Source organism: Rhinolophus sinicus, chromosome 18 (genome assembly GCF_057876585.1).
Source record: "Rhinolophus sinicus isolate RSI-liver-muscle chromosome 18, RSI-T2T, whole genome shotgun sequence".
NCBI lineage: Eukaryota > Metazoa > Chordata > Mammalia > Chiroptera > Rhinolophidae > Rhinolophus > Rhinolophus sinicus.
The window spans coordinates 62,600,047-62,622,837 of NC_142518.1; the positions used below are offsets into that span (position 1 = coordinate 62,600,047).

The following is a 22,791-nucleotide window of genomic DNA, read 5'->3' on the forward strand; positions in this document are numbered from 1 at the left end:
AGGTGTTATCTTGTTGGTCCCACCTTTTAGGGAAGAAGAAGGTAGGCAAAATAATAATAGCAGCAAAAGTAATACTATTAAATAGCAGTTAAGTATACTAAGCATATCAACTTACTGAAATCTCATGGTAATTTATTTACGTAACATACGTTAAGTCATTATTCCTATTTTTAGAGGTGAGGAAACAGAGAGCGACCAACTAATTTGCACAGGGTTACTCAACTAGTAAATGTGATTCAAACCCACGCAGCCTGGCTTCAGAGTCTGTGCTCTTAACGCTACACTGACAAAGTATTCACAGATACTTGTCACAATTTTTGGCACTTTGAAGAAGAGAAGCATCACTCTAATTTCCCCTTAGAATTGGGTATCAGAAGCTCTTTTTATTTTCCCTTTTTCTTAAAAATTGCCAGCAAAGACACATTCTCTCTGAAACAACCACATGAATTTGATGCAGGACTTTTTTCACGTACTTCCTGTGCAAAACAGAAATGACAAGAGCCTAAGTTTTACTTTTGAGGAACACTTTTCACCGCCCCGACTGCTAAGGCTGAAGGGCTGCTACAGGGTTTCAGAATGGTACAATCTCTAACTGGAGCTTGCTGCTTAAAATAACATTTTGTCAAAAGACAATAATGATGTACATTATACTAAGTGCTATTTTGATGTTTCAGTTCTTCATCTCCGTGGTTCTTGATGTCTTTCTTAGGGCTTATTTTTTTCTCTTTGCAGCGTGACCGAATTACAAGTTTTAGAAAATCTACTGTCAAAAAAGAAAAACTTCTTATTCAACATCCTATTGATTCTCAAGTTGCAATAAGTGAATTTCCAGCAGCTCAGCCGTTATACGATGAACGATCTTTGAATTTGTCAGAAAAGGAAGTACTGGATCTCTTTGAAAAAATGATGGTAAGGTAGACCCCTTTTTTTTCGTAATTTAAAAATGCATGTGCCCAGAATAGCACTGGGTTTTAAGTAGGTGTGTTTGTATGGGCTGTGTTTATATCATGTAAAGGAGAGACTAGAAACTTGTTGATACAGCAGAACTATTTTCAAGAATATCTGTTTTTTGAGTAAACACTCTTACCGGTCTCTCTCTTCCAAGTATGAGCTCCTAAAAGTGGAGGCTGTCTTACTTACTTTCGTTCTCTAGTATTTAGTCGTCTCTGGCACATCGAATCAGTTTTTCAATTAACTAATTAGTGCTCCTGTTTCCATAAAGCAACACAGGCCTAAGTCCTCTGCTGCACAGGGTACCTTGGTGGGTATACGATAAGAGTTGGGAGGGAAGAGGGTATATGGAAACAGTAGTGGGGACAGAGGAATGAATTCCTCCAAGTTTGTTCTATTAGTAATTGTCAGGCGGGAGACCCTGCTCGCTGCACCATTTGTCAGGCGGGGAGGCCTGCAGGGTCTCTGCTCTTGCTCCCCACACAAGAACGCAGGATATGGTGAGGCCAAAAAGGAACACCCACGGAGCCATAGGTAGGGGAGTCATACCACTATATTCTCACTGGCGGCACTATACTCTCACTGGAGGCTGGATCCATACTGTCCGCAAACCGCCATCCACGCTTGCCAGCCCAGCCGCCATCTTCTTGCTAGCCCCCGTTCTCTCTCCTCTCTTCTCCCCTCTTTGCTAGCACAGCCACAGCAGTTATATTAGTGGCCAATGGCTCACTGGTTACAGCTGACGGCCAACTAGCTACAGCTGATGGCCATGCAATCACAGTTGGCCATTTACTACCTGAGCCAGCACCTGTCTATGTGAGGCTGAGAGCCTGGAAACTGCTTTTTGGGGTTCTGTCCCCACAGTAATAGTCATACAAGCAGCATTTCCTAGCATGTTGCTCATGGTCTAGATTATTTCATAGCTTGTGGTCTAGATTCTTATATTAGATAATAAATATAATATTTTGAGTGTTCAGTAGTTTAACGTAGGAGAGGGGAGAGATGAGGCATTGGGCCACATTACATTGGTTTCCTTGACCAGAGAAGAACTGGAGATCCCGACTCATGTTTCATTCGTTTACAATTGTATCCCACTTACCATTGTAATTTTTTTTGGGGGGGAATGTCTATTTATCTAGAGTTAGAGTTCATGGGAGTTTGGAAGGTCACCTCACCCACACCAAAATAAAAGGTTAAGAATCACTGAAAATCTAGACCCTCTTCTGCTCATTATGGAGCAGCTTGTCATGACCCTTCTCCCCACCCCCACTAGTTTCCTCCTGTGCATAGAAGAGTTAATAGGCTTTCAAGAAATTATCCCTTGAAAGTTGTTAAATTCCCTTTGTCTTTCAACTTGTCCTTGACTATTCCTTCTTTCTAGTCACAGGTGGCGGCGTCTGGCTTTCCCCCTGACACAAGTTGTGTCATTCCTGCCCTTTTCGGCCCTTCCTCCTAGTGCTGTGCTACGTACACCCTTGCACACTTTTTCCTGCTGTTCTTTCCATGCCATCTTCTTTGAACCATCTTCCAACAACCGTTTCTCTTGTGAAATCTATTCTCTGCTGACCTTCCTTGATGGTAATAGCACCTGGCTATCCTTTTGACTTTTCCTTGCTATTCATTTTGGTGATTTCAACTATTATATTGATAGTCTCATGCTTTTTTGCTCTTAGTTTCCTGATTTTCTAAACTCTGACCTCTGCATCTATGTATTTAACTAATTACAGGCATGACTACACCTTGGACTGCGTCATTCTTTGGAATGATTCCACCTGTGTGAAATCTTTAACTCTGAAATTCTCTTCAGAAGCTTAGTAACATGTGCTACCTCTCCCAGGCTCCTAATTTTATAAAGTGTGCATTGTGTAGTGATTAAGAACTTGACCTCTGGGGTCGTTCCTACTTGGATTTGACTTCTGGCTCTGCCATTAATCGCATTACCTTGCAAAGGTTATATACCCTGTTTTCCTGAAAATAAGACCTAGCTGGACCATCAGCTCTAATGCGTCTTTTGGAGCAAAAATTAATATAAGACCTAGTATTATATTGTATCATATCATACATCATATCATATCATATCAAATCATATCATATCATATCCGGTCTTATAGTAAAATAAGACCCGGTCTTACATTAATTTTTGCTCCAAAAGACGCATTAGAGCTGATGGGCCGGCTAGGTCTTATTTTCGGGGAAAACACGGTATAACCTCTCTACACTTTGTTTTCCTTAACTGTAACAAAGGTATAAAGGGATCTGCCTCATACAGTTATCTTTAGAATTAAAGGAGATGATATTCCTAGAGTGGTACCTGGCATATATAAACTTTCTGTAGAAATAACTTTGTAAGTGTTCGTTGCACTCCCTTTCTTTATCTTCAGTTGCCAGTATTTCCGGATCACCTGGATTGGCCCTCACTTTACTCCTTGGATGCTTTATCTTAATGACCCCAACAACGATGATAACAATAAACATTCCTTGATTACTGTTAACACTTTTTTCGAATTTTCTTTCTTCTCTTCATTCAAACCTCACTCAAATTATACTTACCTCTTTAATCTGCTGACCAACTGGTTACTCATTTTTACAGTACTGGAATAGTTCCTGGAGTTCATCAGTGGCATTGCCCTACTCCGGGTCCCTTAAGCTTGACCCTTTTGTGCCATCTTTTACTCCACTGGTTTTCTCAGTCACTTCTAATTGCTTGCCAGATCCCATTGTTCTGCTTTTGCAATGACCCTTAACATCTGTTTCCTCAGTTGTTCTCCAACTGCTCTTGCCCTAGTTTGGACAATATCCCTCTCCGGTTGTTTCTGGTAGGCTACTATGATAGCCTCCTAACTGGTCTTCCTCCTGTCCTGCAGGTTCTGCCTGTTCTAATCCACTATTGCCCTATTAGGATTCTGAAAGATTCCTTTTCCAAAGTCCCACGTAGGCCATTACAGTTTTCCTTTTTTACGTCCCTACGCCATTCCCTCAACTGGGCTCAGAGATGACTATTTCACACCTTTACTTTGCTGTTCAATCCTCAGCACTCCTACCCATCTTTTTTCTCTGCTGATGACCTTGCTGCTTCATTTACTGAGTAAACTGAAGCCATGAGAAGAGGACTTCCATCACCATATACAGAAGCTGCCAAAAAAATGTATACACATTTTAAGAAAGGAAAAAGCTGGATTAAAATGACACTGATGGTAACCACTTTGAGCACCTCTTGTAATTGCAGAAGTCAAAGGTGACTTGTATTCAGCTTTTGTTATCGGTATATATTGAGTGTTACAATATCAATACAGTTTTTTCCTTTCTTAAAATGTGTATACATGTTTTTGGCTCTCTCTGTATATCTACCTAACTTTTAGTATCTGCACTCACATAGTTTGTCTACCTGTCACCATAGGTGAACTTTTCTTGTTCCAATCCTTCCATTTGTATATGAGGTTCCAGCCTTCTCACGTACTCAAGGATACTCCTCCAGCAATTTTCTCCTCTCTCTTCTGCCATTCCCAGCAGCATACAAACAACCGGTCTCATTTTACAAAACCTTTTCTTGACCTTACCTCCTTTGCCAGCTACTGCTCTATTTTTACTCTCCTTTGAAGCAAAACACCTCCCAATAATTCTGATTTCTCTCCTCTCACTTTTTCTCCTAAACTCACTCCAGCCAGGCTTCCATCCCACCATTCCATCCAAACTATTGCCAATGTCACCAAAGATCTTCAAGCTGCTGAATCCCAGGGTCATTTCTCAGTTCTCATCTTAATTGTCCTATTAGCAGCATTTGATGTGGTTGATTGGAAGTATTCTCTCCAATTTGAAATGCTTTCCCCTCTACCCCCAACATTGATTTGGTGTTCCTCCTATGTCTTTGAGATGCTTGACAGGAAGTAAATTACCTTAAAATCGCTGATACAATTTATGATTTGGAATTTCTTGGTAATGATATATTTTGGTGAAACTTTGGCGAAAGCTTGACTAATGAAAGGCAATATTCAAATATAATCCTATCTTACTCTGATAATTGAAACTCTTGTTATGCCTGAGGATCATATCTACGAATAGCAGTTCTCATTGTACAGGCTTGTAGATGTAGATAATAGGGGATATTGGGCTAAAACTGAGATTACTGCAGGGCATTTTAAAAAAGTATTAACTCTTTTATTTGGTTACTATAACTCTTATGTAATTACCAATAGCTCATTTAAAAAAGCTTTTGACTCTTTATAGCTAAGTAAAAGCCTGGAACGAGTCCAGTTAACGGAAAGATCCGAGTGGTGAGGTTTGGCTTTATTAGCGTCTTAATAGATGACTTCTATCTATTCTGTGCGTTGTATGTCACTTTTCATACTGTGGCTACTCAATGAGACAGTTATAGACAGGTCTTTTGAGTAAGGGCATCAGTGGCTATTACTGACAGATTTAAAGCTCCAACGTTGAAGCTTGTAGGTGATTACTTACTTTATGGAGCACATGCTATTTATTAGCAGTGTGTCTTCAATAGTTTGTAAAAATCAATTTTGTATTTAGATGGTTACTGACTATTAATTGACAACCAGGAAGTGGTTCTTTTATATATTAAAACTTTTGAGAATGAAAGGCACACTAGTTTTTATATGATTTCTGTAATTACCTACATAGGATCAATTATAATTGCTCTTTAAGACTGCTGTTCCCCTGCTCTGCCCAAAGTCATGTTTTCAGATTGTCCATAAGTGGGTAAAGGTAGTAGGGCAAAAATACCAATACTGCTTCCGTGTTTTTGGGGGATATCTTTAAAGGAGGACTGAACTGGAGTAGTATTACACATCATCTTTAACCCCAAATTCAAGTTTGAATTAGGTTCATATTTGTAGCCTTTCTTGTATTAATCAAATGCCTTTTGAATGGCCTCTATATAGGATTGGTAAAATATCTCGTCCCTTCCACTTTAAATATAAGGAAAGCAGTTATGCTATAACTCAATAACTGTTCAACATTTTTAAGTTATCATAGCCTTAGAACTTACTGAGAAAACTCAACTGGTTTCGTACATTGTGTATACTGCTTAAGGACTATTAATGTTTAATAGTGATAGCTTGTTTTTATCTGAACTGAATTAATGCAGTTAGAGGAAGGAGAAATGCGTCTGGATACTTGCATTTCCTTTTGAATATTATTACTCTTTTTTTGTATGTAATTGTTCTATTTTTTTGGTGGGGACAGGGGATTTCCATTTGAAACTTAAAAAAATAAACATGTGGAGACGTCTTAAAAGATCAAGTTGGCATTGAATTGCTATTAGCTAGCGCAGGGATCTATTGAGTGGAGGTCCAGCTACACTGGTGACATTGGATTCATAAATATGTCAATAAAGACTGTGTTCTAATATAGGTAATTAAATAGTTTGGTTATATGCAAAAGATGAGGCTAGTGATGATTTATGATTAATTTCTAGGCACACTTCATTTCAACTTCATTTATTAATGACGATCTTTAATATATGATTCCACATGCAAATTTGATGTTTTACACTTTGTTTCTATTCAGCAATTTATATTAATATATTTTGCATTTTTGGCATAATTTAGGGATAGTATAGTTACATGCAATAAATACTAAATTATCTATCCCATATTCCATCTGCTAGAACGCTCATAAATAATCCCAAGGCTTTTAATTTTGTTCTCTCACTTTTGCCTTTCATCAATTTAGAGACTATTTATCTTTGAACCCCAGGTGTTGTACTTTAAGCCCAAGCGTGCTTATTTTCCCTGACTACTGTCATGGGTTTCTTTCTCACCTAACGCCAGCCTTTTAACCAGCCTTTTAGGAGTTGGTTAGCTTGGATGAGAACCTTTTAGTGCTTTCAGCACAAGTAATTTTAAGTAACGGTTAGGTTACCATAAAATAAGTTATTGGGAAACTTGGTCTTAAAATCTATAATAAACCATGGAAGTCATTTTCAGAAATGACTAGATCCTTAGAAATTGTCTAGATAGCATGATTTCCATTGGTTACATTTACATTTCCAATATGTTTACTCCATATCATTAGACTGAGAGAACTCCAGCATCATTTCTAGTCAATGTATTTTATTTTCTTAGACTCCTAAGAAAAGCTTAGAAGGGAGGAACGAAACTTATCCAGTAAACAGGTCTAAAAGGTAATTAAATCTGGGTCACGTTTTAATTTCTTTACCAAATATAATTGTCACCAAACGTTTCACAACTGAGAGAATAGTAGGCTGAGTCCCATGAAGAGGAATTACAGGAACTAAGTTTGCAAATATATTCTGATTGTAGCTGATAAGCTTCACAGTTCACTGTCTCTCTTCTTGGGTTGTACATAGAAATGTTTTCCAAAATATTTTTACTGTTTGAAAGGTTCTCCTAGTGTTGTTTGCCATGAATGTATTTTCACAACAATGTATCGATACATGCGATGTGCCAGGTCCTGTGCTACATGCTAGGGGTACAAGGTTGAATGCAAATCTCCCTTGCCCCCATATTGCTCAGAGTTTAGTCAGGGAGACAAGCAAGTAAACACATGATTTCCATGGTTCTTGGACAGCTGGGAGCAGGTTACTGTGGGTACTTAACCCACTGCCAGGGGTTCAAGGAAAAACAGGGAAGACCTGAATATACTACATAACCCAGTGTCACTTCTGAATTTTCAGTCTTTATTTTTTAAAGAATTAAAGCATCCTCAAAGTTTGAATGATTTAGTTCACTGAAGCCCAATCCCTTTTATATGCCAGGAAAGAGAGCAGAGAACGACATAAAGAAAATCCCACTTGTCAGGGAGCTTATGTTCTAATTGGAGTGATATAGCAGAACTCAAGGTGTTGTGAGAAAGAAAAAGCGGACACACGTGTCTGTGTCGTGGAGAAGTATGACAACTCTCTACTGAAAGCCAGATACTTTATTAGGTCCAGGGAATAGAGAAAGGGCAAAGACACTGTCCCTGCCTCTAGGATTTTATTTTGTTTGGCTCGCAGGGTAAGAATTGTTTTTATGTTTTAAATGGTTGGAAAAAAATCAAAAGGAGACTGTTTCAGGGCATATGAAAATTATGTGAAATTCAATGTTCATAAATAAAGTTTTGTTGAAGCAGCCACGGCCCTTTGTTTACTTACATATTATCCATGGCTCCTTTTGTGCTACAAATACAAAGCTGAGTAGTTATAACAAAGACCCCTGTGACCTTCAAGGCCTAAACATTTGCTCTCTGGTTCTTCACAGAAAAAGTTTGTCAATCTCTGGACTAGTGTGGTAGTCTAAACTTTTTGATTTCCTATCCTGTCAGGGGATAAGAAAAAGATATATATTTATATGTTTGAGCAAGTAACCCTAACATATTTGATTTCAAAATTATGTGCATATACGTATGTATGTACTAATAATGTAATGTACATTATAAAATTACACAGTAAAGAATGAGAAAAAGCATGAAATGCACAAGATGTTAAAATGATTTAAACTGGGTTTATTTTATTTATTAATGGCATAAAAGCCTTTGCTGTCATGGTTAATAACTTTTTAGTGAGAACAATGCCATCTTTTTATGTCTTGTTAAAACAAAAAGGACAGTAATTAGGTTTAGTTCTTGGATCATTTTATTTTGGTATTTGTTATAGTTGAAACATAAATGTGACAAAGATATGTAGGTTCAAGTGGAACAAGAACATTGTTAGCAGCACTTATTAAATCACAGTATTAACTTTTCTCAGTCTAATCTATGAATCACGCAGAGGTTTCCTGCTAAACCAGGGCTAGTAAATTTCCATCTTCCTTGATGACAGTCAGTTGTTCTTGCAATCCATCTGGAGTGTCGCATTTCTATCTTTTTAAATACATGAGTTCAAAGTGGGCTTTAAAAAACGAGCTTCAATGGACGTCATCAGAGACACGGGCTCTTTTCATTTTTCCTTCCTCATTCTTATGTGTAGACCTTGGTCTCCATTTGTGTCTACTCACCTCAGATCCAGACATTGTATCTCATGCCAGGAAGAGGGAGGAAAGAGTGAGTCATGCAGGGGTGAAGTGGACTGGCCTGGAAATTGGATCTGCCCATGTTTGTCTTTTCCAATGAAGTTCATTGAAATAGTTACTTTTTTACTAACTGTTAAACTGTCCAGGGGTCACTTGTCTTTCTGTGAATGAGAAATGCCTAAGTCATCCTAAATTTCAAGTTTTTAAATACTTTATCTTGAGATAACCAGATATATCTCTATAATAAAGTACAACATGTTTTCATGACTTCCTATCTCATTTCAAAATATTGTAAATATTCTACTGTATCTGAAGTATTTCACTTTTATTTAAAAAAAAAAAAGAGTTGCATTCTTGACTATGTAGCACTGTGTGTACTTGGGTTTCAACTCCTTTATTGCAATGGCTTGAATTTTTCAGGTGGGGTAACCTTCCTCAGGAGTCCTTCCTCCTTGTAGTTTGTTCATAAAATATCTTTTTATTAAGTAAATCATTTTTTTATAATATGGTTTTGCTGTTAGATTATTCCATTCACAACTCAAAGAAAAGTAGTTTATATATTTCATTATTGAAACAATTTAGCACATAATATAAGCCGTGTTGTTTAAAAAAAACGCAAAAAACAGCTGTATTTTCATTCAACTATATGATAAACCTCCCACACTGAGTAATTCTTCTAATACTCTTTTTAGCAAAATTTCAGCAATAATTTCTGTGTGTCTTCTAACAGTATTTGTTGACAAAGGAATGTGTTCTAGTTTACTGTCACGTTGTTTTGCATATATTACTTCAGCTGCTTCTACCAAGCGTTAGACCTTTTGTCTTTCTCTGTTGATTGGGTTTGAAATGGTCTGCTAATTTGAGGTGGCTTTATACGATCATTAGCTAATAATACTTTTTGGTACAATATGCACATGAAGTGAGAATCATCATTGATGATTTATATCCATCCATATTTCAATGTTCCTTAATGATTTCTAATCTTGTGGGATCAGTTGCTTATTAGCCTGAGGTTTTCATTATTTTTTACCATACCGCGTTTCCCCCAAAATAAGACCTAGCCGGACAATCAGCTCTAATGTGTCTTTTGGAGCAAAAATTAATATAAGACCCGGTTTTATTTTGCTATTAGATTGGGTATAGTATAATATAATATAATACCGGGTCTTACATTAATTTTTGCTCCAAAAGACGCATTAGAGCTGATTGTCCGGCTAGGTCTTATTTTCGGGGAAACACGGTATTATATGACTGATGAAAGGCTCAGACTTATGAGTAGGAGATGTAACAGTCTAGCATTTTCTTGTTCCCTTGTGCTTGCATTATTGGTATTATCCTATTATCCTCAGTCTGTTGTCTTTGCAGGAAACTTTAAAGCCACTTTTCCAGTTTGCTTTTTTTTTTGAGGGTTGGTTTAGTTCAAACTCGGTAAAATAGCCTATAAATCCACCTAACTAGGTACATGTGAACTGCAGCATGTTGCAGTACACTGAGCAAACATACATTGGGAATATCCCACTCTTCTTCCCCTAAGGTACCTCATGTACCATTTGGACCTATGGATCCAGTGAGGGCTCCGGTGTTCATTTCATGTTAAGTATTAAAACTTATTTTCTTGTATTTTTGAATACAAATAAATATTTCACAAATTGCAGTGGATCCTTTGTGTAATCTCTTGAGTCTGGAAACCACTGGTTGAATGTTGAACTCAGCACTAAGGGTTATGGGAAAGTGAAAATAATATTTTTGTTTTCTGATATCTAAATATATGCTCTAAATTTAGGTGTTGGATCCCTCCAACAGAACCTGAAAGCAGAAGTAGGTGAAGAGCTTTTGTGCCACTCAGTAACATTCATTTAACATCATGCTCTTTTTCTGTTTTTGGCTCCATATCATTTGTAGAGATCATGTATATGGACAATTTTTTTCCCTGTAACTTTATTTTCCACCTGAGTGCTATACATTCTGTGGCTATAGGTAAAGTTAACTGGATCTTTTGAAAATATGAGGTGGTTATTTAATGCCAGGTGGAATTGGCCAATTATCTAATTATGTAGAGAATTCCTGATACTTTCATTGGAATTTTAGAAAAAAGTGTTCTATCCTTTCTTGTCCACAGAATCCAGAGGAATCATGGAACCTGTCTTAAGAAAAGAATAAATTAAACAAATGCTATAAAAATCCATTAATTTGTAACCTTAAAATAATCAAACATAACTATAATCACCGTTCATAGTAGGGCATATTTTTAGGTAATAGGGTATTTAGTGGGTCATTCTCTTCAGAGGTACAGGTCCTCTCAGCATAGAAGTTAAAGAATACTTGAATAATTCCTGTTGAGAAGCAAAAGGAACAGCGCAAGCATTTGATGGTGAAGTCAAGTTCAGATTTTAAAGCAGCAGGTGGAAAATCCAATCTTAAACTGGGATCAAGACATGTTGCAGAAACAGAAACAATTTATACTGAATACTGTATAGAAATTTATAGCACATTTATATAAAGAAGGAACGAGTATTCCCTTTTATAGGGAAGGAAGGGATGTAATAACTTAAAAGGTTGACATTTACCTCTCCTAAAGCAAAATAGAAAAACAGTGGAAGTGTTAGAAAATGGTGTTAGAAGATGAAGAGAAAGTTTTGAAAATTATATTGCCTCTGTTTAAAGATTTATGGGGGGAGAGAGGGAGAATGAGGAGAGAGAAACGAGAGAGAATATGAATAAATGAATGAATGAATATACAGGGTGCCAAAAAAATGTATACACATTTTAAGAAAGGAAAACGGAATTAAAATTGTAATACTCAATATATACTGATAACAAAAGATGAATACAAGTCACGTTTGACTTCTGCAATTGTAAGAGGTGCTCAAAGTGGTTACCATCAGCGTCCAGACACTTCTGATTACGGCAAACTGCTGCTTGAGCAACGTTGACCAAAGTGTCCACTTGTATACATTTTTTTGGCACCCCTGGTACAAATGAATGAATGAATAGGCAGCTGGTTCAACTTTTAACCTCCTCCTTTGACTATTCTTCTATAGCTCCTAAGTGATAACTTTAAAAATACAATGTTTATTTGCTGTAGAAGTGAAGGAATTTGTCTGTAATGGGAACACTACATCATGGCATATGTAGAAGGAAAAAAATGGTTTAATATTTGCAAATATGCTTTAAAAAATATAAATGGTCAATTATTTAGACCTCAAACATTTTTTAAAACTACAAAATACTGTTTTCTTATAAGTTGTAGGATAGGAGTGCTAACTAAATAAATGTTAGCTAACGAAAAGCTTGGTTTTGTGTTTTGAGTACTATAAAAACTTTGTGTTTAGAAGTAGTTTCACAATTACATTGTTTAGAAAATATTGAATTATGAGTATTCTATTTAATTTTATGATTGTATTTTAAAGCTGGAGTTAATGATTTGGAAGCATTAGCTGCCTGATTAGCAGTATACTTCTTATTTCTGTAAGAATAAAATGAGTCATTATGGTCTTTTTTCTTGATGTGAATGGTACGTATTCCCTATCAACCTATGCACTAAATTTGTAGGTATAAAAAATGTTGGTGGCTACAAAGCAAATTAAAATATTTAAAGAAAAGTTCCTAAATATCACATTGGTTCAAACAAATATTTATTCACTGCTTAGTGCATTCCAGGAACTATGCTCTTTGCTGGGAGTACAAAGATAAAAAAGACCCAGTTTCTGTTCTCAGTTAGCTTGTAGCTTAGGGGAGATGGATTTAACAGATAGCATCAATGTAAGTGTTGCAGTATAGGAATGAGTATGGCAGAATAGAATGAAGAGAGCCGTTTCTAAATGAGGTGTTTTGGGGGAAATCTGAAGAATTAGTGGAAATATGAGTTAGCCAGATACGGATTTGGGTGGGGTGGGATGAGATGGGATGGGGACTGGTAGAGGGAGGGGGTGGTGAGGATAACAGCGCTCTAGGAAGAGAGAACAGCACTGTGCGCAGTTAATGGAAATGTGTAACAACATAATGTACGTAGGAAAACTATAAACAACCTTACATAATTAAAACATAAGGGGTAAGATCAAAGTGGTAAAAACAAAGTGAGACTGAGGAGGTGATGGTAACACTCATAGTTTGCATTTTTGAAGGCCAGTTAAATACACCAGGCTTGATGTGCACGATCAGTTAATCTTAACAACATCCCCTGAGGTCTGTAATCTTGTATTCCCCATTGTCTTACCCACCTCCATACAAAATGATTCTACTCTAATGGCAGGATCTTAGCAGTGTATACCATTAAAAATTGAATGGAGGTACAGTGTAATGTAGAAATGTCACAGGAGGGAGAGCAAACTCTACCGAGAGATTGCCAAAGGGTGGCACTGCCACACTCTTAGGCCAGGCTGTGAAGTTTACAAACACAATCTCGTCAGCGTTGATTCTGCTTGGGGGATGCAGATGTATGCTAACCACATTTGCAGAGACTGTAATTTAACCAGAATGTTTTGAGGCAGTAGAGACATAGCCTAGCATTTGTGAGCAGTACTTAGGGTTTTGATGGAAACAAACACAATAGGAGTCAGCAGAATGATGTGCTTGCCAATAAGGTAATAAAATCAGAGGCTGAATTAATAGAGGTGTAGTATTTCAAGATGAAGGAGGTGGAGGTTCTTGTCTTCCTTGCATTTGTCAATCTAGAGAATATTTGAGATAGGTATGGACACTAAGCCATATCACACGAAAATATGTTGAAGCTGGTAATACCTGAAGGAGAGAATGCTGCCTTCAAATAATATTTATATCGTTGTTGAGTTTATTCTCTCTGTCCAATCTGACTACCATCTCTCTTAGTTCAGAATCTTATCCCTAGTCACTTGAATTACATCAATATCCCAAATTATTGAACATAAGAGAATCTACTCTGGCTAGTTTAAATAGAAAAAATATATATATTATTAAGAGAGATTAGGTAGCTGTTGAATCAGAAGGGTGGCCGGAATAGGCTCCAGATAACATTACAGGAATAACTTTCAAAACCACGTGACTGAAATGCAGTCCGATTAAGGAGCTGTTTCTACCCCAACACCAGTTGGTCAAACTGTCGTGATGAAAAAGATCAGCGGCTGCCATCAGTTCCATAACCACAGCACCTCTGTTGCCTCCCGTGCCAGCAAAATGGATGGCTTACGTGTGGCCTGCCTTCTTATATAGTTCATTTCTGGATCTACACTTATATAAATACATTTCATTGGTGGAAACTAAGCCACAGGCCTGTACTCTTGTTATAAGGGAGACTGGCAAATGTAGTTTTTATGGATTCTTCCTTGGTTAGGTGGGACTGACACTGTAAGGATGTATTAGGCTGGTGCAAAAGTAATTGCATTTTAAAAAGTTAAAAATAATTGCAAAAACCGCAGTTACTTTTGCACCAAATAGTATTAACATGTGGAGGCCAGGTTTAAATGCTGATGGGCAGCCAAACGTGACTGCAGACCACTCTGGGCTCCGAGCTAGTCTCCTTGCTTTCACCCAGCGTCTTCTCATCCTTCAAGACCCAAATCCTCACGAAGACTTCTCTTTTATTTTTGTTAGTTTGTTTTTCCTGCCTTGGAAATGTTTGTCAAATCCTGTATTTCTCAAAGGCTTTAGAAACATGTAGAAAATAAATAAGAAATATCCCAATGAATGAAATGTACCAAATGTCAGTAATAAGCAAGACACATTCCTTTGGGGAAATGGCCATTGGAAAAAAAAACAAAAACATCCAGTCTGTATATGCAAAGTAAAGCAAGGAAATTCAGTCTTTTTTTTCTTCTTTAAAAATCCATTTTTCCTGAAATATCGTTCCACAAAATTAGAAGTGAAGGACTGAAAGATGAAGAGAGGGAAGGGAGAGGTAGGCAACACACACCATTAACACAGAAAGTAAAATTGTATACACTTAAGCAGTTTGTAAGAGACCAGGTTCATACTGTAAGATACCAAAGGGTGCTTGAAGAAATTCACCATTCTGCAAGTGCAGGGGATTTAAATTGCTGCGTGTGAAGATAGGTGAAGAGCAATTCACTGCCTTGGAGCAATTCCCCTTCCTATTCCAAATCCTGGTTTCTGCATCAGGCCTCCACTTAGCCCACCTCGAGGCCCTCCAGGTCCCCGCAGGCAGTTATTTCTCTGGTCCCCTTCTCAAGCAGCTCGAGTTTTCTTTTCCACATTCAGATGGATCTCACCTCTGAACATGACGGGCCTGTTGCTAAAGGCGTTTTGAACAGACTCGGAATCATCAAACACAAAACCAAAATTGGGTAATTTCCCACCGCTGTTAATGGCAGTTCAACCACATTCCCATATTTTTGAAAGAAATCTTTAAGCTCCGATTTGTCTGCCTCATGAGGTAGATTGCCAGTGAAAAGTTGGTGACTGTCAGAGTGTCACAATTCTTCGGGGTTCAACATCACCAGCCTCACGGATTGGTCTAGGCCCCTCTGAGGAGGAATACTTATTTATCCGTTGTTTTCACACCCTTTGATCCCTCTGAGGCCTCTGCGGTAGAATCTGAGATTCAGGCTTAGATTCTGGGAAAGGCTGTGAAGCTGGTACCTGAACAACATGAGGTGTTATCCCAATAAGTGGAACAGCTCCACTGGGTGGAAGGTTCTCCCTGGTCACAGATGCCCAGGAAAATGTCCTCACGTCTTCCTGCACTATCTGAGCTGTCTGTAGGTGCTTGGATTTCAGATACAGGTTCTTGCTCCAGTTCTCGTTCAGGATCAGGCTCTGGTTCAGCAAGTTTCCTCTAAATGCTCTTCCAAGTCATTGCTGACAGTCTGATCATAGAAAGGTCCAGAATCATCAGATACCACCTCCGGTGTCTGCTGTCTGTCTTCAGGTTCCTCTACTGCTTCCTCAGACTCTTCCTGAGGCTCAGTGGCAAAGCTACCAATGACCTCATCTTGGTGTCATTGTGAACATATCATTGTGAGCGTAGAACTTATTTGCCACAGAGCCCTCAGGAGCAAAGACGAATGCCTGCATGAATCTCCCCAAAGCCTAGTTGTTATTAGAGAGTGACCCTATCACCTGGACCACCACACCATCATTCAGAGTGGCATGAGCATCAACATGGCAAATTTTAGCGTGGCTGTTTGTGAAGTCTTGTGACATCACTTTCCTATGGACTTTTTTCTGTCTGTGGACTGCATCTGCTGGCTTTCCATTTGAATCCAGTCCCCCATGGACATAAGAAGAGTTCTTTCCATAAAATCTGTGGAGCGTGTCTGGGGCCTGGTTCAGCAGTGTGTAATACTGTCTGACAAATTCCCGCCAGCAGGGGACTAGGCTTCTCCACAACCATTGCTCTGGTCAATTCAATCTCATCAGTCCTTGTGGGAGTAAATGAGAGGCACACAAGTTGCTCAGTACAGTGCCTGGCACACAATGAGGGATTAGAAAAAACATTAGTTATTATCATTCATTACCCATGCAATCGCTGCTCCTCCTTTACTCCCTGTAAAACCCAGGAGCAGCACTTCTGCTTCCTGGGTCGAAAAATTCTTATCTTGTTTTCATGTCAGCCCCACCGCTAAATAAAAGCCTCCTCTGGTTCCGGCCAAGCCAAAGCCCCTCTCCAGGGGAGGAAAGACTGGGGGGCCCAGGCCCCCCGAGATCGCTAAGATCGCCCTGGGGTCTGGGCAGTGGCTGTGGCTCACTCACCCTGCACGGCCGTTGGGTGTGGCACGCCCGTGCTTCATTCCGAGTTTGAGCTTTCTATATGTCCTCTGGGTTCCCCAAGAATCATATACATGCCTCCATTATAATTGTTTCTTTGCATATCTGTTTTCCATACTAGACCATGAATTATTTCCTTTTATACTTTTACTTAACAAAGGTAGCATTTACTGAGTATCAGGTGTTGTCCGAAGTGCTTCATAAATAATAATTCACTTAATCTGTGGGTACCGGCAGACTTTCGAATGTACACCCCCTTCTCCAGCCTAGGATAGCCCCTGGGGTATGGTATGTGTCCAGTAAATAAGTGATGCAAAATTTAGAAAAGTAGAGAAGAAAAAATAATGACACAGTCCTGCCACCTTAACATGCTATTAGTATTTTGTGGTACATATTTCACATGCAGTTGTCCAAAAAGCAAAACAAAACGAAAAACACTTAGTAAAAATTAAACTGCCCTGAGATGGGATGGACTGCCTGCTGTTAGTTGAAATCGGCACAGAACATAGATGAGTATCTGTGGACTACATTAAAGGTGCTATCCAACCAGTGCTACATCTAGCCTATGAGGGAGAAAGAGAGGAGAAAGATGTCTTCTGTCTTTAGGTAAGTCATTAACAAATATGATATATGAATGAGAAATAAGGAGATAAGGTAGAAAATGTAGGGGTAGAAACTGTGATAGAGATAATAGGATGGGTGGTCCTATATGTATAGGTGAAGTTTTATAGGTATTAACTGAATCATCATTAGGAGTCACTGCAGTGGGTGCAAGTGAGATAGGGCGGGGGCAGGTCTTCTAAGGAAATCCTTAACTGCCAGTGAAAGACAAAGGACCGGAAATCAAGATGAGACAAGAAAACCAGCCAGAACCCACCAAGACCAAGATGGCAAGGAGAGCCACCTCCAAGTAACTTCCAGCCACATTATACAGTCATTGGAATACCTCTCCATGCTAACTGACATGCACACCAGCACCACGTGTCTCTGGAGAGGACTATGTGAGGACCAAAAAGGGGTGTATCCCAAGTCTCCGGAAGAGTCCACCCCTTCCAAAAACTAACTATTTTTCCACCTTATTCCCATATTTAAAAGCCTAACTTATAAAAACCCTGAGGACTTTTTATAGCCCTGAGGAGGATGGGGCTGTCTCTTGCCTACCTGCACTCACTGCTTCTGTCTGTGGAGTGGATTATCTCACAATAAACTTCTTTTGTGCTTTTTCTGGCTCAGGCTCTGTCCCACTGGAAGCCAAGAACCCTCTTTCCTGCATCACAAATATACTAGACCATGAGATTCTTGCTGTCATTGACGTTAGTATTCAATAGATAGATGCAGTTTGATTGCTTTTCGTGGATCCTTTGTTCCCTCCCCCCCCCCACATTATCACATGTGAGTCTTCAAAATAATTTTAAATATTTTTCTTTGCCCATTAGTTTACTTGATGAAAAAAAATAGTAATGGCCAGAATTACTAAGAGAATAAAGGGATACAAATACTAATTAAAAAAAATTGAGATACAATTCACATACCACAAAACCTACCCTTTAAAAGCATTCACTGTTTTTTTAGTATATTCAAGGAGTTGTGTACCCATCACAACAATCGGTTTTTAGAACATTTTGATTACCCCCAAAAAGAAATACCATACCACATCAGCAGTCACACCCCAATCCATCCATCCCCTCCTCCCTTGCCTCTGGCAACCACTAATCCACTTTCTGTCTCTATAGATTTTCCTATTCTGGACATTTAATATAAATGGAATCATATAATACTTAGTCTCTTGTGACTGGCTTCTTTCACTTAGCATAATATGATTTCTTGGTCTATCCATGCTATAGTGTATATCAGTAATTCATTCTTCTTTATGGCTGAATAACTTTCCATTGTAAGGACATAATTTTGTTTATCCATTCATCTCTTAGACATTTGGATTGTTTCCACTCTTTGATGCTGCTGCTATGAGTATTCATAGACAATTTTTTTGTGTGGATATATGTTTTTATTTTTCTTGGGTATAAGCTGGGTCACGTGGTAACTGTCACTTTTTGAGGAGCTGCTAGACTGTTTTCCAAAGTGGTTGCATTTCACGTTGTCACCAACAATGTGGCAGGGTTCCAATTACTCCACATCCTCATCGACATTTGTTACTATCTTTTTATCCTAGCCATCCTAGTGGGAGTGAAGTGTTATCTCCTTGTGGTTTTGATTTGTATTTCCCTAATGAATAATGATGTTGAATATCATGTGCTTATTGGCCATTTGCATATCTTCTTTAGAGAAGTGTTTGTTCAGATTCTTTGCCCATTTATAATTGGTTTATTTGCCTTTTTATTACTGATTTGTAAGAGTTCTTTATATGTTATGGATACAAGTTTGTTATCAGACACATGATTTGTAAACATTTTCACCTATTCGTTGTCTTTTGATGGTGCTTTCTGAAGCATAGTCATTTCCAACTTGGTGACCCCTCAAGAGAGTCTTAATGTTTTGCAAGGGTTAATATGAGTTGGAAAATGAAAATAAAAATTGTCTAGTGTTATATGTGTGTGCATCACAACATAAAGGAAGATTCTCAATCAAATTAAAGCCTATTGAACCTCAAAACAATGTGTGTAAATGAATATTTTTCCCTTCAGTGAGGGATTTTTATAATCCCAGTACAGCTACTATATTTCTCCTATTTTGTTTTCTTTGTTCCTTTTTTTTTTACTTTTCTGAATCTAGCAACTTCTTATGAATTTTTCTTCAGTGACATTATGGTCATATATTTCCTGTTAATTTGCAAATCATATTTGCTCTGATAGATAATGATCCTAAGGGAACATATACCAAATAGTAACGTGTGTGTTTGTTATTTATTTATTTTATTTATTTTTGCTATTAGGGTAAATAAATAGAATTGCTATATGATGTATATTTATGCTATAAACTGCCAATTTATTTTGTGGAGTTGTTAAAACAATTTTTTTCTTTCTGCTCATTATTTGACGAGGTAGAGATATGAGCCATGAATATATGGTAAAGTTTTACCACATTATGATATCTAGAGTGGAAAATAATAGTTAAGGACAAAATGATTATTGTTATTAGTCACAGCATGACTTAATATTGTAAGACAGAGAATATTAATATTTATTAACAACTTTTGAAACTCCTAAGCAGAAATTTGCTAATGCGCACAATAAATGTTCTTTATAACAGGAGGACATGAACCTTAATGAAGAACGAAAAGCTCCTTTACGAAACAAAGATTTTATCACGAAGCGAGAGATGGTTGTCCAGTACATTTCTGCTACAGCCAAATCTGTAAGTATTGAGTCTTTCCTGGCACCAACAGAATGAGCTTAGCATTATCTGCTTGGAAATAAACTCAACTCAGGTTTTCAAGCTCTTGCCTCAGTGTACTCATATAGACTATTCAGAAAAAAAATTATACATATGTTTTTACACATTTAGTATATATTTCTAAACTTCATAATCAGAGAGACTTCCGTTATTATAAACAAGACAGACTAAAGATAGAAGACTCTGAGTTAATCCAGTGAGTTTTGGGGCGGAGGTTTTGTGCAGTTACTAAAAATTGACAGCAATTTGCAGGTACGTATTCCACTTAATATGCATTGTTTTATGACAATTTTGGATTTTGAGAGAGAAGAAACAAATACAGTCTAGTTGTAAGCTTGAAGTTTACATTAAAGCTACATGTCTGGTTTCTGCTTGCATAATATTTTAGCAATATTTTTAATACACAGTTTTGTTAGATTTTTTTCATTATTTTATGTGATGCTAACTATGTAAGCTGCCTTATAATTGTTATTGTACAGCTTAATTTGATATAAAGAAGGTTGCTTAATATGAGCTTTAATAAAATTTGTGAGTCTCAAAAGATTTGAAAGTAGTGTTCATTGAAAAGACTTGTTATCAGCAGGAGAAACTTAAGTTTTAATGGAATATTTGCTTTTTTCACATGCTAAGGTGCTTCCACAAATAGTCTCCCTGGTTTTTTTTTTTTTTTTGTAAAAAAAGTATTGTTTTAAATTAGTTTCAGGTGTACAAAACAATGTAATAGATGTTTATACCCCTCACGAGGTGATAATGCCCCTCCCCCAATCTACTACCCCTCTTACATCGCATACAGCTGTTACAGTTCCATTGACTCTATTCCTTATGCTGTGACTATTAAATTATAGTTGACATTCCGTATTATTCAGCTTCAGCCTCAGGTGCACACTGCAGTGGTCAGGCACCTACACTGTCCATGAAGTGGTCTCCCTAATAAGACAAGTGTCTATTGGAAACCCTACAAAATCTTTACAATATTGTTGATTATATTCCCTAAACTATCTTTTGTATCCCATGACAATCTTGTGGTTACCGATTGTGCTTTCTGATCCCCTCACTTTTGTGAAATGGGGAAATGTATTGTTCACATTTATGTCAAAAAAGCGTTTTCACCATCTAGAGTTCATAAAATCACTTTGTATATATGTATATATTAGATATATGTGTGTGTATACGCACACGCATATACACAATGGTGATTTTGTGTGTGGTATGTATATAAAATGTGTGTGCTTACATAAATAATATATGTATACATACACATTTACATTTAAAACATGCATATTTTAAATTTAAACAGTTGACCAGTGAAAAAAAATAGTTCTTCATTGGAAAAATATATTCTAAAGTTATTTGGCTATCCTATTAATGCTATTTCAGTATAGTAATCATAGTGGCAATTCCTGATGCGTTTTGCCCTGAATTCTACGATCATATTGATTCCGTATTGTACTTTAAGCAAGCTAAATGTGAATGCTAAACTATTTAAACATAACGCATTGCAGCTCTGCCAGAGCAGAGCAACAGCATGTTTTTTAATTTGCTTCTGGTATCCAAGGGCAGAAATATGTTTTGAGTGATAAGTGAAATTTGCCATGAGCGTTGTTTTCAATAGAATTAGGTGATGCATAGGGTTTTACTTTGAAATTCTGATGAATCTCTTCTCATTTTTGCACTCAAGTTATTGTTCACAGTGAAATGCTTTAGGAAAATGCAGGGTGTACAATTCAGTGTTATTTTTTCAAATACCTAAAGGCAAATACAGTATTGAATCTATATAACTAAATCTGAGTGCAAAGTACAGATAATAATATATGAATAATCATGTAATATTTTTGATGAAATGATTTTGGTAGTGTTTCTGGCTCACTTGTTTTTTGTTTGTGTAAGTGGGACTGAATGTAATGGAGATTGTATGAAGCTCTTCTTAACCTTTTGATTTTTACTCTATTGCTATACGCTATGTAGAACTTATTTTCATTTTTCTCACATTATTTCCTCTTCAAATGACCCAAAGAAATGCACACTTTAAGTTATATGCTCATTTTTCAGATTAAAATACTAAAATTTGGGTACATGCGGGATGAGCTCTCTTGAATTGCTCTATTCGAAAAATGGAAATTGAATGTTTCTCAAAAAACAGTAAAAATTCTGTATTTAAGGTGTTGGCCTCAAAATCAGTACCGTAACTATTTAGTGTATGACCTTTGTTTCATTCAGCATACATATGAGCACCTGACATGTGTACAGTACTTTCATTAGAGATCCAAGATTATACATTTTATTTACCGTTTTTTGCTATGTATAATGTGCACTTGAGGGGAAAATAAGGATGCGCATTATACATGGGTAGTACTAATTCCATATCTATATAAATGTTTTTAATTCTTTCGTTTAAGCGTATGAGTTAAAAGTGTAACTCTAGAAATAATGATTTCCATATGCAAAATAATATCCCAGAATACGATAATCGGTTTTGTTGAACTTACAATGAACTTGCAACTATGTAGAGTTCTTGGCCTTTATGATAAGTAATATTGTAAATTTGTTATTGATACATAACATTTCTTGTACTTTGTATCTGTTGTTGTGTTTCGTAATTATTTGTTACGTTAAATTTCTTCTACCATAATATGTTAAAAAATAAAGGCTAAAATTCCTTCATAATACAAAAAACAAGTACCTAAATGTAAACAAATAAAAATTTGAATTAAAATATTAAAACAAAAGGTTCCCCCCCACCCCCTGAAAGTTTGGGCCAGAAACATGGGTGCGCATTATACATGGCAAAATTCGGTACTAATATTTTTCATGGAGCGAATAT

General features: G+C 37.2%; 1 protein-coding gene and 1 pseudogene across 3 annotated transcripts in view; one reads left to right on the plus strand and one right to left on the minus strand.

Annotated features, from left to right (window-relative positions):
* DIAPH2 (diaphanous related formin 2) overlaps positions 1-22,791 on the plus strand; it is an 832,169-nt gene that overhangs the window by 50,543 nt on the left and 758,835 nt on the right. For all 3 annotated transcript variants that reach the window (XM_019756670.3, XM_019756672.3, XM_019756671.3), the window contains 2 exons: positions 733-909; positions 19,827-19,931. In XM_019756670.3, coding sequence (XP_019612229.2) covers positions 733-909; positions 19,827-19,931 — 282 coding nt within the window. The remainder of the gene's footprint in view (positions 1-732; positions 910-19,826; positions 19,932-22,791) is intronic.
* On the minus strand, positions 14,958-16,260 carry LOC109439510 (ras GTPase-activating protein-binding protein 1 pseudogene; annotated as a pseudogene).